Below are 17448 nucleotides of genomic sequence, written 5' to 3'. Positions count from 1 at the left end.
TTTATTCTAAATAATCTTATTGTAACAACACAACTTAACCTAATCTTAACTAACTAAGATGGATATATATTGGGTAAGTATGTTTATATAACTTTAAATAGGTCTTATCGGTTCTAATGGCTTAATTTGCTAAAAGTAGTTAACAACATAATTTAGTAATGTTTGGCATAATTAAATTAAATTTAGTCAAATTAAGTAAAATTAGCCTAAATATAGTTAAATAAAGTTGAATTAAGTTAAATTACGTTAAATTAACTTTAAATTAGTTGAATTCACAATACTTTTCCCCGCCAAACCAACTGTCAAAAAACCAACAAGACCCATCTCACGCACACAACGTCGCAAAAGATAGAAGAGAGAGAGAGCGACCGAAGGAGGGAAGGAAACAAAAACGGCACGAAGAAGACAAGCGACGACAGCGAAAAAGTCGACGGACGGACGAGGAGCCATCAGCAGCAGAGCGAGAGTTGAAGAAAAAGCTTACGCTAGTGTGTCGGAGTGTGTGATTTCGTGGTCCGCTTTTCCGCCGAGAAAAACGCAGCCGTCGGCCAGTGCCATTTCCGGCCAAAAGGTGGTCCGCGAGTGTTCCGCATCGCTGTGGGAGGTGGAATTTGCTGAAGTTGAGGTCGTTTTCTGTGGAGTTAGGGAGTGAAAAGTGAATTCTTTCTTTTTTTCGGGTCTTGGAACGCGGCTTGGGCGCACAAGAATTTTCCTGATTTGGGAAGGGTGTCCCGCGCGGAAAGTGGCCACATCCGGTTGGAAGATTTGTTCGAAAGTTACGGATTTGAGCAAGTTTTGACAGCGCGAGTCAGATTTTTTCGAGGTTGGCCATGGCCTACTGTGGTACTGCTTCCGTCACGCCGTTGCCGAGGAGGACCGATTCCAGCTGCCAGAGGTCACGCATCCGGAAGGCTTGCGGTCTCCACAGTTGAAGCGGGAGTTGGTGATTCGATTGGCCAACAAAACGATTCCAAAAAGATTCGTCGCCGTAATCAAAATTTGTTGCTGAAGAAGTGCCCCCTTCGAGAAAGACAAGAGACTCTACGCCTGGTGGCCGTTTCTGTCCGTGTGTGTGCGTTCGCGTATGTGTGTCCTCCTGGCCGTGGCGTCGTGGCTGCACAATTTTCCGGAACCAAAACCAGCCAAAATAAAGCCAGCGAAGTAAATAACAAAAACTCAAAAAACCAAAACTTTTCTCAAATCGGGGGATTGAGCACACCGGAAGTGGGTGTGTAGCAGGTTCCACCGATACAAAAAAATGCAACAACAACAGTCGGGACCGACGTCGTCCTCGGGGCCGCCAGGTTCGGGCACGGCAAGTCCGAACTCGGCTGGCGGAGTGGCCGTATCCAGTTCCGGCGGAACGCTAGCATCGGCGGCCACGGCCTACCCGATCGATCTGGCCTCGGCCAGCAAGGTGCTGGTGCGGCCAACGGAGAAAACAAACATGCCAACGACGTACAGGTAAGGAGGAGGAGGAGAAGTAGAGAAAGAGGAGTTTTTCGCCTTATTATTTTTTTGTGCTGGCTGGCTGAGGCCGAGGGACACCAAATTTGTGCACGACTACAGGAACGGACCGTGTCCGTACACGGTGTAAAAGGAAAGTGCGCTTGTGGATGTGGGTTTCGGAGCGCGCGCGGTTTCCGAGCAGGTTCGCTTGCACAAATACTTGCGTAGATTGAGGGTAGGGTGGCCAGGGAAATAAGTTTATTGCGTTTCAGATAAATAGACTTTTCGTTTCGTTTTGTAATTTGAGCGTTCATTCATAACTATATGTAAAAAAATAGTTCCAAAACAATACAAAAATATGGATTTTAAAACTTCATTATTTTACCAAAATCAAATCTAACTTTTTTTCCCAAAAATCCTGCTTGGAAATTTTTAAAACGTCAATTTAGAATCATCAAAAAATCTGGTAAAGTTTAGAAATGTTCGTTTTTATTAAATACAAAAATCCTTGAATAGGTTTAAGCATTTTTAATTTCAAAACTGTCAGGCCCAACATTCAATACCAATGAAATTATGAAAAAAATATAAAAATTCTATGGTCTCAAAATTTGCAAAATTTCGAAAAGTGCCCTATTTGATAAAATACGAGTGTAAACATTATACAATGTATTTAAAATATGTTACAATCAATTGTACAGTACTTTTTCAAAACATAATATATAATATATTTGAGTATGGAAAAGCTGTTAAAGATATTCAAAATTTTAATAAATATTGGATGCAGTTGACACAGATTTTCTTAATATTTTTTTATGAATCAAATGATCTCTATTAATTTTTGTTTATCAACAAGAGATAAAGTTAATGAAAAAAAATATTAAAAATAAAAATAAAAATAGGGCCTAATGCCCAGCTTAGAGTTATGATTCTATTTCATATTGTCACATAGATCGAATTTTTGAAAAACAGATTCCAACTTAACTTTGGCATTTTTTTTTTTGTAAGTATTTTTAATTGTTTAACTAAATTCATTAAGTAATTTAAAACATATTTTTTTCCAAATGCTGCCCTTGAACTTTTTTGTGAGTATGGGTAAATTACCTTCTATAGATAATGCTTGATTTTAAGTTTTCGGAAAACTTAAATATTGAATAAAATCTAAAATTGAAAAACTTTTAATACGTTTTGAAAACTCGCAATTCGCAATTTTCAGTGTAAGAACGGGCCTTGACCGATCTTATGCACCAGGTTCCCAACGAACACGCACTGCCCTTACACCTACATCTCACCCTTGCTCTGAGTCAGTACGAGCAGCACGCTAGAACACGCTTTGAGTGTTCGTGCCAGGCATGCACACCTTCTTTTCCGGTTACGCATTTTAACTCGGCCGGGGGTGGTACATTACGTAGGGTTTGATGTAAGTATAAGCGCCTAACCATTTATAGTGTGCCTATCAACTTTCATTTGAGCAAAAACTGTTTTATTTTAGTTTGAATTCAAAAACTAATTGTTATTTTACTGTGTATTGTTTTCTCCTGAAATCTTTCCTAGTGTTGAGTCGTGTTTATCTGTTGCTATTTCTTCTGTCGCGGTGTTTTGTTACAATGTTTTGAACCTAAGCATGTTATTAAAAAGTTTACCAAAAGTACAATAACGTTGTGTGTGACTTTGATCATTCAATATATTGAGTAAGGACTCAAACCTTACTTGTTTGAAGAAAAGGGCGTAGATTAAAACAATAGACAATAAAGGAAAGCAAACTACATAAAGTTCGATACTGAAAGAATAAGTGTATGTTGAAGGAAAGAAGAGTAAAAGCTGTATGAAGTAGATTAAAAATATAGGCAATAATTTATGAAAAAAGCTATCTGATAAAGGATAAATAATATCATATAAGCTTAGACAGCATTAATGACAACTTCAGGAGCCGATTGGGGATGTTAGGGAAAACACATAGCAGTTAAAACTGGCAAATAAAGTAGAGGAGACTTGACAGATAAGTGAAACAGGACTAAAGTAGTTGGAGATAAGAAGAAGAGATACTCCGAGTTGCGATGTTCTAGGTACATCCACAACAGTTCGTTCAACATGCTGTGGATCAAAACAATACCTTCTACAATCACAAATTACTTCCCTTTCCCACATTGCCGCTTTATGATGTAGTCCGTGCTCTGCAAAGAAAGAAAGGGATGTTAGTAAAATATAAACACTATAAAATATCGATACAGTTACTTTCGTGAACCTGAGTGACATCAGGGTTTCTTATGTTGTTGCTGTTGTCTCCAGTGTGATAATATCACTCCAAAGTGGTTGTCGTGGTGCAATCGTTCTCCAACCGCAGGCCCAGACACGACATGAAAATGGAAACAAACAAAAACAAAACAAAAAGATGCATTAGTATAAGAAAATAAGAGAAACGAAAGATCATGCAATCAAAATAAAATGGTGGATAGTAAACAGAAGCAGAATTAGAAAATCAGTTATACATAATAAAGACAAAGAAGATAGATAGTAGCTGAAAGTGGAAAGAAGAGAAACCCCGTATTGCGATGTATCAGGTACATCCACAACAGTTAACTCAACATGCTGTGAATCAAAACAATACCGTCTACAATCTTCCCTTCCCACATTGCGCATCCCTTTCTTTTGGCCGTCTTTACTCTGACCCTCGCTGGTCAAAGGTTTACGAGTTCGTTTCCACAGGCCACCAGCAAGGTCACGTGTTGTCATCATGATGACGAAACCAAGCCAACGTGGAGGTAAGAAAATGGGTAACTTGCAAGGAACCAGAGCAGCTGTTTTGACCAAGGTCTAGGTCAGCTAACAGCACTACGGGTGTAGTTCCGCTCCTTCCACGATGTTCCTCACCGGGTGTCAACCGAAAAGGTATCATTTCACCCTTGGCCTGCAATACGTTTTGAAAACATGAAGAAAATATTGAAATTGCAAAAAAAGTCCAAGAAATTGTTACAAAATTGTTTAAAAAATTGTCTCTTCAAACATTTTTAAAACACATTTTTTTAAATAAGTGAGAAAATAGGAATGAAATTTTAAATTCAGTTATCATTAACTTTTTGTCATTTCCAGTTGAAACGAAGTATTAAAAACTATACGTTTGCCAATGCCAAATTTCCTCAGTAAGGTGAGGAAGGCAAAAATAGCATGAAAGTTATAAGTATTGTTGACCTTTCATAGAGTAATTCAGTAATTGTTTGTGTTTCTACTCTGAATTATAATAATGAATTGCCATTTTTGAAGTATTTTTTTTTTATTTGTTCAGTGATTACAAAAAATGCCAATAGTTGGATTTTTTTTTAAATTAACTTAGATTTTTTTTTTCGGTTGTGGATATTGACTTTTCTTATATAGAGTTTTTTGTTAGATAAGAAATGCCTAATATTTGAGCTTTATGGAAAAGTCGGGAATTTGAAAATGGGATTTGAGTGGTCACCCTGTTTATGGTTAGTACCTCAATTGGCGTGGTTCACAGATATTTGAAAAAGACAAAAGTTGTTATTTTTAGCGCATCATACACATCAAATTTTTTTTCACTGAAATTCAGTAAAGTTTTACTGAATTTTCATCTACTGAAATTTCAGTAAACGATTCAGTAATTTAGATTTTACTAAATTCTCAGTTAACTGACATTTGTCACATTGACAGATAGTTTGCTGAAATTTCAGTAAACTGGTTGTCAAAAGACGAAAATTTCAGCAAAAGAAACGGCAAATTATTTTGCTGAAAATTCAGTAATTTTTTTTTGTGTCAGTTTGACAGATCAATTGCTGAAGATTCTGCAATCGTTGCTGTTATTTCAGTTATCAAAATTTTAGTTTGCTTGCCACAACCAGCCACAACACATATTTTGAAAGAGAATTTTCTTTTTGCAGCATCCAAACAGTAAGTCAAAAGTTACATTTCATTTTTTTTTTTTTTTTGTTTCTGTCATACCTCAGCATTTCAGTTTGACAGATATGCAGTTACTGATTTTTCTGCAATGTTTTTGTTCATTGCCGAATTTCAGCAAAAGTGATGATTACTGAATCGCATTCAGTTATTTATTTTACTGAAATGGCAATCCAAAATTTGCTGTGTACGTAATTTATCTCTTCTATGTCCCCAGCAAATACCTACCCAGAAAATTAGCCTTTTTAGTTAAGGTTTAGGTGCTCCAGCCTCGATTTGAAATTTATATTGGATTTTTAACAGCTGGCTATGAAAGATTTTTAGTTATAACAACTTGTTAGGGGAAAAATCGCGAAACTTAGACAAATGATTTTATTATCAGGACAGGTTATAGGATTTAATCCGAGCAACAACTTTGTAGAATATGGCGAAGCGCTGTGAATCGACCCTGTAAAGACACAAGCTGATTACTGGAGTATGTCCCACTGAGAATTTTGGCTCGAGCGTCGAGCTCTAGGCTCGATCTCGAGCCAGATCGACTCGAAGCTCGAGCCAAAATTCTCAGTGGGTTTTGTTGGAAAGGAAATAATTTATGAATTAAAACATTTGGTTGCGGAAGGAGAAGCAACTGATCATTCAATTAAAACAATGTTTTATTTTGCTTTTTAAAATTAGTTGACTTCCGGAAGATTTTGATCTTACTTTAGAATAACGAAAAAAAAAACGAAGTTGACTTTATAGCTGTCGGCTTCCATTGCTAGTTACAACCACTAGTGTCTTCCTTTTGATCTACAAGGACTTCGCCGCCCTGGGATCCTAAATGTATGAAAGTATGGCACGGAGCGACGGCGCCGAATACCCATATTTACACAAAGAATTTTAGATATATGATATATGATATGAGATATGACATATATGACCCATAAATGAAAATTTTCAAAACTAGCCTATAATTATCGTATGGTCTTAAGAATTATTTTCCCATCATTAAATTAAAAAATATTTTTTTGAAAATTCAGGCTCGAAAGGGTTAAAGCGTTTTCAACTTAAATCGAGTAATAAATAGCTCAATAAGAAGTGAGCAAGCAAATTTTTATCATAAGTTGTGCAAAATTAGTTGTTTTAATAGTGAAAATCTGCAAATTGGATGGAGTTAGGAGCCAGAATTTCCCCTAGATTATTTTTATTGGTAACAGTAAAGTACAAATTCGAAATCGACTTTTTCTGATCAAGTTTGAATTTGGTAGAGCTATTGATACTATCAAAACATGTAAGAAACGATTATGAACTAAATTGGACCACCCCTGCTTTTTTGGCACCGCCCCAAAGTTTTGCGTTTTTTTTGTATTTTTTTCAAAAACCTTCGTTTTTAAATGGCCATATCTTGAAAACTAAAAATTATAGAGCAAAACTCGACAGCGATTTTTAAAAGAAATTGGACGCTGAATTTAATAGCGTCATCAGATTTTCGATTAAAATCAAGCTTTGATGTATTTTGTGCAATTTAAAACCTTACGTGCATATGCATATTCAGCATATAATCCTACTGGTAACCCTACGTATCTGCTTGACTTCCTCACGCTAGTATTTGTGCAAACCCTGTAATCACATCAAAATAGTGTTGCTGCACACATACAACTGCAAACACACAAACACTAGCGCTGCCCCGAGAGTGGGGTAAAGTTGTGTTGTTGTTGTTACTTTTACTGCGCCAGCCAGCCAGCCAAAAAGGGGGAAAATACAAAGAAGAAAAAGAAGAGGCGGTCAATTTGTGCTGGTTCGACTTTACTGGAATGGAGTATGAGAATGATAAGCGAATGGAAGAAAAAAAACACGCAATAATTTTAGCATTTTATATATCGGGGAGTCGAAGACCTTCCTGAGCAAGTTTGTTAAATGATTTTCGTTTCGTGTTTTACCCCCAGAATCGGCAACTCGGCCGGCAACCAGATGCGTGTGGTCATCCCGAGCAACGCAACCCCCCAGACGTACTACAGACAGACGATCAACCTGAAGCCAGGTGAGTTGTTTTTTACATAACGAGTGCGAAAGTGAATGTAATTTGTGTGTGTTGATTCCAGATACGACGGCGAATCGTGCCCAGATAACGGCACTTCCGGCGCGCACCGTGAGCCAGGCATCGATTACGGTGTCTCGGCCGCAGACGCCCACGACGTATCACGTTCCGGCGCGGGTTCAGACGACGGTGGCCGCCGGGATTCAGGGTCCGCGGGCGACCATAACGGCACCGATTCGAATTCCGACGCCGCCGATTAGTGTGGCCAATTTGAACACCTATGTGCGGCAGTCGGTTCCACCGTCGCGCACTTCGTCGCCCTCGTCGGCGACCATCATTTCGCAGCAGGGCGGCGCTCCGACGTGGATGCCCAACGTGCAGGTCCAGGTGCCGTCCCAGCTGATTCGGGCCGCGAACATCACCTCGGCACCGAGGGCACGCGTCGTCGCGCAGACGATTCCGGCAGGAGGGGGCGTGAGCAATCAGAATGCGACAATTACGGCGAACGTCGTTTCGCAGGCGAGTCCGCAGAGTGTGGTGTCGCTTAGCGGGGCCAGCAATCCGTCGCAAGCGTTTGTGGCCACGCTGTCACCGGCGGGGCTAGCCCCGCAGCGGCAGATAACGTCGACGTTGGTGTACACCAACAACAGCGGCACGCCGCAGTCCTACCCCAGCGGAACGATCAATCCCCAGCGGGTGACCCTGGCCACGACTACGCTGTCGCCGCAGCGGGCTTCGGGAGTGCGTCCGATTCAACGCTTGCCAACGGCTAATATTGGGGTGCGGGTGCCTGCGGGGAGTATTAGCATAAGGACGCCACCGGTTCCGGTGCTTGCGCCGACCGTACTCACGACAATCGCATCCGGAGGAGCGGGTGGGGCTCAGAGCCGGACGGGGACCGTCTCCACGGCGAACATCTCCAACACCATCCCGGCGCGCATAATCCAGGTGCAGAACCCGCAAGGTGGCCAGGTTATAACCGGGGGACGGTTGCCGACGAATCTGCTGAACATTCAGCCGTTGATCGTGAGCAATAACCGCATCCCGAGCAGCATTCAGCCGAGTTTGACGATCGCCCAGGTCAGCAAGTTGACGCCGGTTTCGAACAGCTCTACGCCGACCAGTTTGGAGTCCGGGGGGACGACTACGCTGCAAACCGCTTCCGGACAGCAGATCGTCGTGAGTTCGGCGTCGATGGGGAATCTTATGTCGAATCAGGGTGGGGGGCAATCGCAGGGGCAAATCACGCAGATCGTCAACGTGAACGCCGGTTCGGTGGGATCTGCTTCGCAGATTGTCACCGTCAGCCAGGGCCAGGTGATTGGCGGTCCGCAGAGCTTGTCCGTTTCGAACTCTGGCAGTGGTGGATCGGGGACGACGACCGTGATTCCGATCCCGTTGGCGATCACTGGGGGACGGAATGCGGGGGGGATTCCGGTGTCGGTGGCGACTCTGGCCGGCGGCCAGAACTCGATCAGCATTGTGTCCGGTGGGGGCAGTACCATCACCGGCATTGTACGTACTACAACGAGCGGTCCTGGGCTGGGTGGTGGACCGAGTTTATCGACCTCCGCGTCGATGCCTTCGATTCTGCCCATCGCCAAGGTGACGCCGCACCTCATGGAAACGGTCAGCAGCAGTTCGTCAACGCCGTACTCGGTGTCCGGATCGGGGACTTCGCTCTACATTCAAACGCGACCACAGCAACAGAATGCCATCGTTACGACCGTTGCCAGTACGGGGAAATCGAACACGTTGAACGTGGTTTCCGGAAGTGGTGGACCGTTCCTGCCGACGTCCACGTTCTACTACGAACGTGTGACCCCTTCGCCGGCTTCGTCATCTTCCCAACCACTTCCACCGGTGGTCACTTCCACGGGAACGCTCGGCTTGAGCCAGGGCGTTTCAACGCTAACGTCCACGGCCATCACCACGACGAGCAGCCTCAGCGGGCCAGTATTTTCGATTTCATCCAGTGCGCTCAACAGCAGCGTCGGCTCAACGCTAGTGACTTCAAACGTCATCACGACCAGCGGATCTTCACTGGCTTCGACGGGCAGCGCGGGAAGTTTCGCCATCGTCGCTGGCCGCAACCTGACCGGAACGATTCAACCTCCGTCGGCGGTCAGCACCAGCCAGACGTTCCAGTCGGTCCCGGTGCGCTTCCAGCCGCAACTCCTCGTAGACGGCGGCCAAGCCCAACCCATCATCATGACCAGCGGCGGAAATTCCGTCGCAACGAGCGCTCAATCTCTACAACCTGCGCCGCACATGCTCATCCCGGTCAACCCGGCCGGCGCCGGAAGCGGCGCCAAGCTAGAGTCCCCACAGTCCAGCATCCTCCGCAAACGCGCCCTCGAAGGCTCGCCCATCAAGGCGGGCAAAGATCTGACCCAAACCCTGATCGCCATGGGCAAGGAACGGTTCCGCGAGAAGGAACGCGAACGCGAGCGGGAACGAAACGAGCGCGAAATGTCCCCACCCTCACGCCCCGTCTCCACCGACGGTTCCACCACCGTCTCCGCCACCTCCAGCCCCGGCCTCGACCAGCAAGAGCAGGAAGAAATCAAAGCGATGGCATACGCCAACCGCAACGCCAACGCCGACCTCCCGTTCAAACCGCTGCACGAGGAAATCTTCCACACAAACCAGGCCCCACCCCCCTCCCAGCATCAACCCATCACGCTGGAGTCCATCCAGGCCGCGATGCAGAGCCAGCAGAACGCGACCGCCGCCGCGGCCAACGGCAGCAGCTACGAACAATCACCGCGGAAAAAGCCACGTAAGCAGAACGTCGCCGAAGGGTTGAAGGCGGGCGCGAATAGCTTGCAATTTTACGCCGCTGGCGCAGCCAGCAACAACACCACCGAGCTGGACGTCCGGATGGACACCAGCGCGAGCAGCTTACCAGGGGAGGTTAACTTTGGACCGGTCCCATTACTGGCCCCTCCAACGCCTGCGGCGTCTACGACGCCAGCCCCAAAACACAACAAGCAAACACACAACGCCAGCAGCAATAACATTTCGGCGAACAACTCTCTGGACGCGAGCAGTTTGAAGGTGGAAGCGGTGTCCGCGGCGGTGACGTCGTCGTCGACGACGACGACAACAGTTGCTAGCGCAACTGCCGGAAGCAGTAAAAAGGATGGCGCGACAGCGGCGCCAAAAGATTCGCTAGCAGCGCGCAAGGCGCGCAACGCCAGCTTGCTGGAGGTGAGTTTGAACAATCTTAAACATTCAATAGACCTAACTAACGAGATTCTAATGTTGCAGTCGTACAAGCAAAGCTGGAAGGCGGCCAACAACCACTTCCAGCGGTACACGGACGTGAAGCAGCGCGAGGAGCGTCGGCCCACCATCGTGGACATTGCGAACCAGTCGCACGTGCTGCAGAAGGTCAACGGCTGGAAGGTTTACCATCTGAGCGCGCAGATTGAGGATTTGGTGAGTGCTTTTGATGAATTCTTGAAGTTTTTCGAGTCTAACTTGCTTTGTATTGTTTTGTAGTGCGAGCTGGAATCTCAAGCCTACGACAAGCTGGACCAGATGCTGAAGAGCACGGAGGCGGCCCCGAAGCAGTCGCCGGAAATTGAGCGGATCAACGAGCTGTTGAAGGTAAGCTTGTTGACATAACAATTTCAGTTCCATCTCTGTTTTGTATGAACAGGTCAATATTTTGGACCGTGAGAAAACCTAAAATTTCGGATGGAATTCTAGACCTAAGATTAAAAGAGATTAAGATTTTTTAAATTCGAGGATTTTATAATTCAAGAATATCAGATTTTTTTTGGCCTTTAGAATTTAAAATTTCAGAATTTAAAAATTTTAATATTCAAAAATATCATTTAATTTTTTTGGAACTACATAAATTGTATGTTTAGGAATTTAACATTTTAATATTTTTTTAAATTTCTTAATTTTAAAATTAAGATTTCAAGAATTTTACAGCTTTAGAATTTTTAGAATTTCAGAATTTTTGAATTGCCGATTTTTAGAATTTTAGAAATTCAGAATTTTACATTTTTAAAAATTAAAAATTTCTGTATTTTAGAACTGGCGTCTAACTACTGACATCTTGAAAAACAAAATCTGAAATATTCAAGTTATAACATGTTTAAATTCGAGAATGGTAGAATTTTAAAATTATAAAGCTTAAAAAATCTACAATTCTAAAATTGTTTAAATTCGAGAATGGTAGAATTTTAAAATTATAAAGCTTAAAAAATCTACAATTCTAAAATTGTAGATTTTTTATGCTTTATAATTTTAAAATTCTACCATTCTCGAATTTAAACATGTTATAACTTGAATATTTCAGATTTTGTTTTTCAAGATGTCAGTAGTTAGACTCCAAGTTCTAAAATACAGAAATTTTTAATTTCTAAAAATGTAAAATTCTAAAAATCTGCAATTCAAAAATTCTGAAATTCTTAAAATTCTAAAACTGTAAAATTTAAAAAACAGGATTAACAAGTTCGCAAATAATCAATTCTAGAACTTATGGAGTTTTTATTTCCAGAGTTATAGAATTTGTGATTTTTTTCACAAGGCTGTGAAATTCTAAAATTGCATTATTTATAACATTTTAATGATTTTACAATTCTTAAATTGATGAATTTTAGAATTGAGAATTTTTGAATATAAGAATGTAAAAATAAAAGATTTTTTTTTAATTCAGAGTTATACATTTTCACACATTACAATACTTAAATTTTAAAATTTTGAGTTTTAGTATTTTTTAATTCCAGAATTTTTTAATATAGAAATCAAATTAAAAAAAAATACAAGAATTATAATTACTAACGAATTTCCTAAATTTTCAAATGTTTTTTTTTAGTTCAAATTTAAAAGTTTTACAATTCAGAATTTAAAAATACGAATTAAGAATTTTAAAATCTAAGATTGTTGTTCTTTTTTTGAATTATTTTTTTGCGAATTTTTCAAAATTCCAATAAATAAAACAAGAGTTTTTTTTCTAAAACTCCAAAATTCAAACACTAAAATTTAAATATAGAAAATTTAAAAATCTCTAAATTTGTAAAAATTCAAAAAAATGTATTTTTTACCTTTTTCTGTTTTTAAATTGTTATTTAAAACTTCATAATTCAAAAGTTTTAAAATTAAAAAAAAATTCCGAATTCTAAAATTTGAAAGCTCATAAATAAATAATTTGTTTTAGAAAACAAAATTTAAATTGTAAAAGTTTGAAATTCTATAATTATAAAATTAAAAAAATTCCAATGCCAAATTCATATATTCAAATATTAAAGACAAAAATTTATTATTTTTTTTAATTTTCTAAATTTAGAGTTTATGATTTTTTTGAATTTTAAAATTTTTGAATTCAGAAATCAAATTGAAAAAAAAACAGTATTCTAATTTCAAATTGTTTTCGAATTTTTGGACTTTTTTAATCATTTATTTTATTTTTTGAAATACATAGTTTTATAAATTTAGATTTTTTTTTAGAATTCTACAATTCCAGATAAAGAATTAAAAAAATATCAGAATTTTAAAAATTTAAGTGTCAATTATAATAATGCATTTGTAGAATTTTAAATTTCTTGGAATTTGAGATTTTTTGATTTTTTTAATTTTACTATTTTATAATTTTAAAATTTTCTATTTCAGAATTTTAAATTTTTGTTTACTGAATATTTAAAATTTTAATTTGATTGGGTTTGACAATTTAAGAATAGGAATTTTTACTTTAGGAATTTTTGAGTTATAACAATTATATAATTTGATATTTTTTTAATTTTAGATTTATGAATTTTAGAATTTTAAAAATTTAGTATTTAAGAATCTAAGAATTTTTACATTTTTTGGAATTCAGAGTAAAGGAAAAATTCCGGAATATAAAAATCTAAGATTTTTTTAAATTTATTATTTTATCAATTTTACCATTTTTATCATATTTTAGAATTTTGAAATTATAAATTTTAGAATTTAAAATAATATAATTTAAAAATAAACGCTATATATATATATATATATATATATATATATATATATATATATATATATATATATATATATATATATATATATATATATCCAGAGTTTTTTTGAAAAGGACCAATAAACTATTGTCTTTCATATGTTTATAGGACCTAATCAAAAAAACTCTAGATATATATATATATATATATATATATATATATATATATATATATATATATATATATATATATATATATATATATATATATATATATATATATATATATTTTTTTTTAATTTTAGGGCTTTTGAGTTTTAGAAATTTAGGATCTTAGAATTTAACAGTTTTACAAATTTGAGTAATTTAGTTCGGGAATTCTACAGTTTTACAATTTTTGAATTTTCTAATTTCACATTTTAATTTTTTTGGAATTAATTAAAAATTTGGATTAATTTGGAATTAATTAAAATTTTAAAACTTGCAGAGTTTAAGATTTTTTGAATGTTAGAATTTTTGAGTTTTTAATTATTACCATTTTACAATCCAAAAAATTTCGATTTTAGAATTTAAAAATTTCAGAATTCTGGAATTAAAAACTTTAGCATTTGAGAACCGTGAAAAATTAATTTTTGTGCAATTTTTGAGTTAATTTTTTTTTAAAGGACTTTCGGAATTAAATATTTCAATTTCAAAGTTCTAAACCGCTATGAATTATTGGATTTTTGGATATTAATTTTTTACAATTTCATAAATTTGATAATTTAACAATTTTTCTATCTAATAATTTTTGATGTTAGGACTTAGGAATTAAAAATTTTTTGAAATAAAAACAAACTTGCAAAGTTTTAAGATTTTTGAATGTTAGAATTTTAGAATATTGAAATTTGAAAATCACTGATTTTTAAGTAGAAATTAGAATTTCAAATGCCTGATCCCTGTTTTCCGTGATAACAATGTGTTCTTTTTCTTCTAATCTTTCCAGGGCAACATGCAGCGCAGCAAGATCATCACGGACGGCATCAACGAGGCGCGCACGCAAATCATGAAGATCTTCGACCACAAGACGCACGTCTCGGACATTATCCAGCGGTGCGCCTCGAAACGGAACTTCAAGAAGCGGGAAAAGACGTAAGGCTTCCAACGCACGCACTTGTACAGAAATGTGTAATTTAGCTAAGTTTAGTCGCTCGTGCTTTCCTCTCGCTCGTGTAAAATTCTGTACGTTTAAGCTAGTTTAGGAAGAGTCTTTTTTTTTCTCTCTCTCGCAAACTGTGTACATATTTTAGCTTCTAGGATTAAGGTCGAAACGGCGCGAAATAGACACGAGAACTTACGTTTTTCCGTCTTGATGCTTGATGTACAGAGAACTAATGCTAATGCTAATGCTTAGAAATGAAACAAGACAATTTTCGACTTGAAGCAATTCGATGTTAGAAGAAGCAGCCGTAAAGTGTGTTTTTAGCTAGTTGATAAGTGCAATAACATGTTTTATCGGTAGTCAATGTGTGCGTGTGATGAGAAATAGTAAAAAAGAAGAAAAAACTCCAAAAAGTGAACATCCCCCTTACTTTATGCTAATGAAGGCGCGCGCGAGTCGAAAATTGTGCTGCTTGTGTGTTAGGTACTCTTAGTTGATAAGTTTTGTTTCAATTTTTTTTTTAACAAATTGTATAGCTTTGTAAGCCCCTTCTCCTGGTACAGATATCAGAACAATGGTGTCATAGAAGAGTTAAAAGTTGAATTATAAAAGCTGAGCGTACGTGCGAAACGATTGACTTTTCTCAACTTTAGTTTGTTTTATCGTTAAGCGTTTTTTTTTCTTCCCCTCATTGGATGCGTCTTTTTGTACGCGTAATTCTTTTTAGCAGAGACAGAGATTTATTTTATTCAGCGACTAACAGAAATATAACTAAATAATTAGACGATAAGCGAAATGATTGCGAAGAATGAAATAAGAAAAATGAGCATATTTCACACGAAGGAAAGAAACAAAATAAAAAATAACATTTAGGCGTGAAAGTTCCATTTCATTCGATGGCGATGAACAGTAAGCAAGTGAACGGTACTGAACTCTGCAGCGTGACAAACGAAGGGGTTTCAGGCTCAGACAGAATGAGACGATAATTAAGGAAAGGCGCGGAAAATTTCTCATTTTTTAAACTAATGAAGCGGAAAATGTTGTGTGTTACAAAGTAGCAGTTATTTCGAAAAATAAGAAAACATGATTGAAGAAAATTGCGTTTTATTATTAATAGAACTGAAAGAAATTTTTGTTGAGAATCAATTTATAATGACTTAGGTGTTCGGACGGAAAGTTTTTTTTCGCTGGCGTTTTTTTTTTTCTCTTTTCAAGGAAGTGGATTTTCCTCAAGTTTTTTTTTAAGTTTTCCGTTGGAGTAAAGTTCCGGTGTAGTTCATTTACGAGTGGAGTTCAGTTCTGGTGGATCGCTTTCAATGTGGATTGGTTCCTGGTTCCTGCTGTTCCGGTGCAGTTGCTTTTACGATGGACTTCTGCTGTAGTGAAACTTTTCTGGCGGTTTTTCGGTTCCGGTGGATTAGAAGTCTTTTTCCAGCTGATGAGGAGGATTGTGGAGATAACAGCCTGTTTTCCAAGAGCAACAATCAAGGAGTTGTGGAACAACACTTTCCGGTTATATCGAGTTGGACCCAGGAGTTTGTGAGATCTATCCATTTAATCTATCATTATTTGATAGAAGTTTTTTTTTTCCCTTATTTTATATAATATTCTATTGATCAAATGATATATCCATATTATCCCTTTCCCACCTTCCCTTTCTCCTATCCTCATTTCCTCCCCCTCCCAACACCCCCCCGCCACTAAATATTATTATCTGCCAAATTTACACTAACACACCACACCACAACTGATTCGGAGCGTTTGGTACGGTATGTCCACGCATCCTTCCTCCTGATGATTCTGTGAAATGTGATCCGTTCACAGAATCTGTCTCTGCGGTTAATGCAACGCAGTAGGCCTGGCCGCTTTAATTTTTGCTATACATTTTCGGGGTAACTCGGATGTACTGTAATCATTAATATTGACAAGAAAGGACTTGAGGCGTAATCTTACCACAAGTTCTTCCAGGATGCTTTCTTCGGACTGGCTGCGCTTGTGTTCGATTAGATTAGATTAGAATCAATTTATAATGACTTAATTTTAACAAGACCCACTCGATTATCCGAAGGTTTGACTTCGGATAATCGAATCAAGAAAAAAATAATATTTTTTTTCATTTTCAAATTTGAATTCTTCGACCCCATTTCATTCAAATTTGAATTGTAGATTGCCTTAAAAATAAATGAACAATTACTAAATTTTTAATATTCAAAAAAAAAATCTTAAAAAATCACATTCAAATTTGACAGCTGTCCATACAAAAATGATTTATGAAAATTCATAATTTTTTTTGATCGATTTGATGTCTTCGGCAAAGTTGTAGGTATGGATAAGGACTACACTGGAAAAAATGATACAACGTAATTTTTTTTTGGTGATTTTAAATTACAATTTTTGTCATTAATACTTGATTTGCAAAAAAAACACTACTTTTTATGTTTTAGGGGACATCAAATGCCAACTTTTCAGAAATTTCCAGGTTGTGCAAAAAATCTTTGACCGAGTTATGAATCAAAACTGATTTTTTTCAAAAAATAGAAAAGTCGGTCGCAAAAATTTTCAACTTCATTTTTCGATGTAAAATCAAATTTGCAATCAAAAAGTACTTAAGTGGATTTTTGATAAAGTGCACCGTTTTCAAGTTAATGCCATTTTTAGGTAACTTTTTTAAAAATAGTCGAAGTTATTCATTTTTTTTTTAAATTAGTGTCCGTGTTTGAAAAGAAATTTTTTCTGAATTTTGCTTTTTTGAACTTTGTTGATACGACCCTTAGTTGCTGAGATATTGCCATGCAAAGGTTTAAAAACAGGAAAATTGATGTTTTCTAAGTCTCACCCAAACAGCCCACCATTTTCTAATGTCGATATCTCAGCAACTAGGGTTTCATCCATAAAGTACGTCACGCTAAAATCAGCCAAAATTTACCCCCCCCCCCCCCCTCCCTCCCTTTGTCACGCTTTTCCTATACTAATAACATGCAATGTCACACTTGC

The 17448-nt window shown here is 38.1% G+C and overlaps 1 protein-coding gene across 1 annotated transcript; it reads left to right on the top strand.

The window, feature by feature from the left end:
• The first annotated feature begins 388 nt into the window (after positions 1-388).
• On the top strand, positions 389-15551 carry LOC6043028 (mucin-19). Its single transcript, XM_038252841.1, has 6 exons — positions 389-1464; positions 7281-7375; positions 7437-10585; positions 10646-10816; positions 10880-10987; positions 14299-15551. Exons 1-6 carry the CDS (start codon positions 1259-1261, stop codon positions 14446-14448), a joined length of 3879 nt encoding a protein of 1292 aa, XP_038108769.1. The 5' UTR covers positions 389-1258; the 3' UTR covers positions 14449-15551.
• The last annotated feature ends 1897 nt before the right edge of the window (positions 15552-17448 follow it).

The sequence above is a fragment of the Culex quinquefasciatus genome, chromosome 2 (assembly GCF_015732765.1).
Source record: "Culex quinquefasciatus strain JHB chromosome 2, VPISU_Cqui_1.0_pri_paternal, whole genome shotgun sequence".
NCBI classification, from domain to species: domain Eukaryota; kingdom Metazoa; phylum Arthropoda; class Insecta; order Diptera; family Culicidae; genus Culex; species Culex quinquefasciatus.
This window is presented reverse-complemented; position numbering and strand designations above follow the sequence as displayed.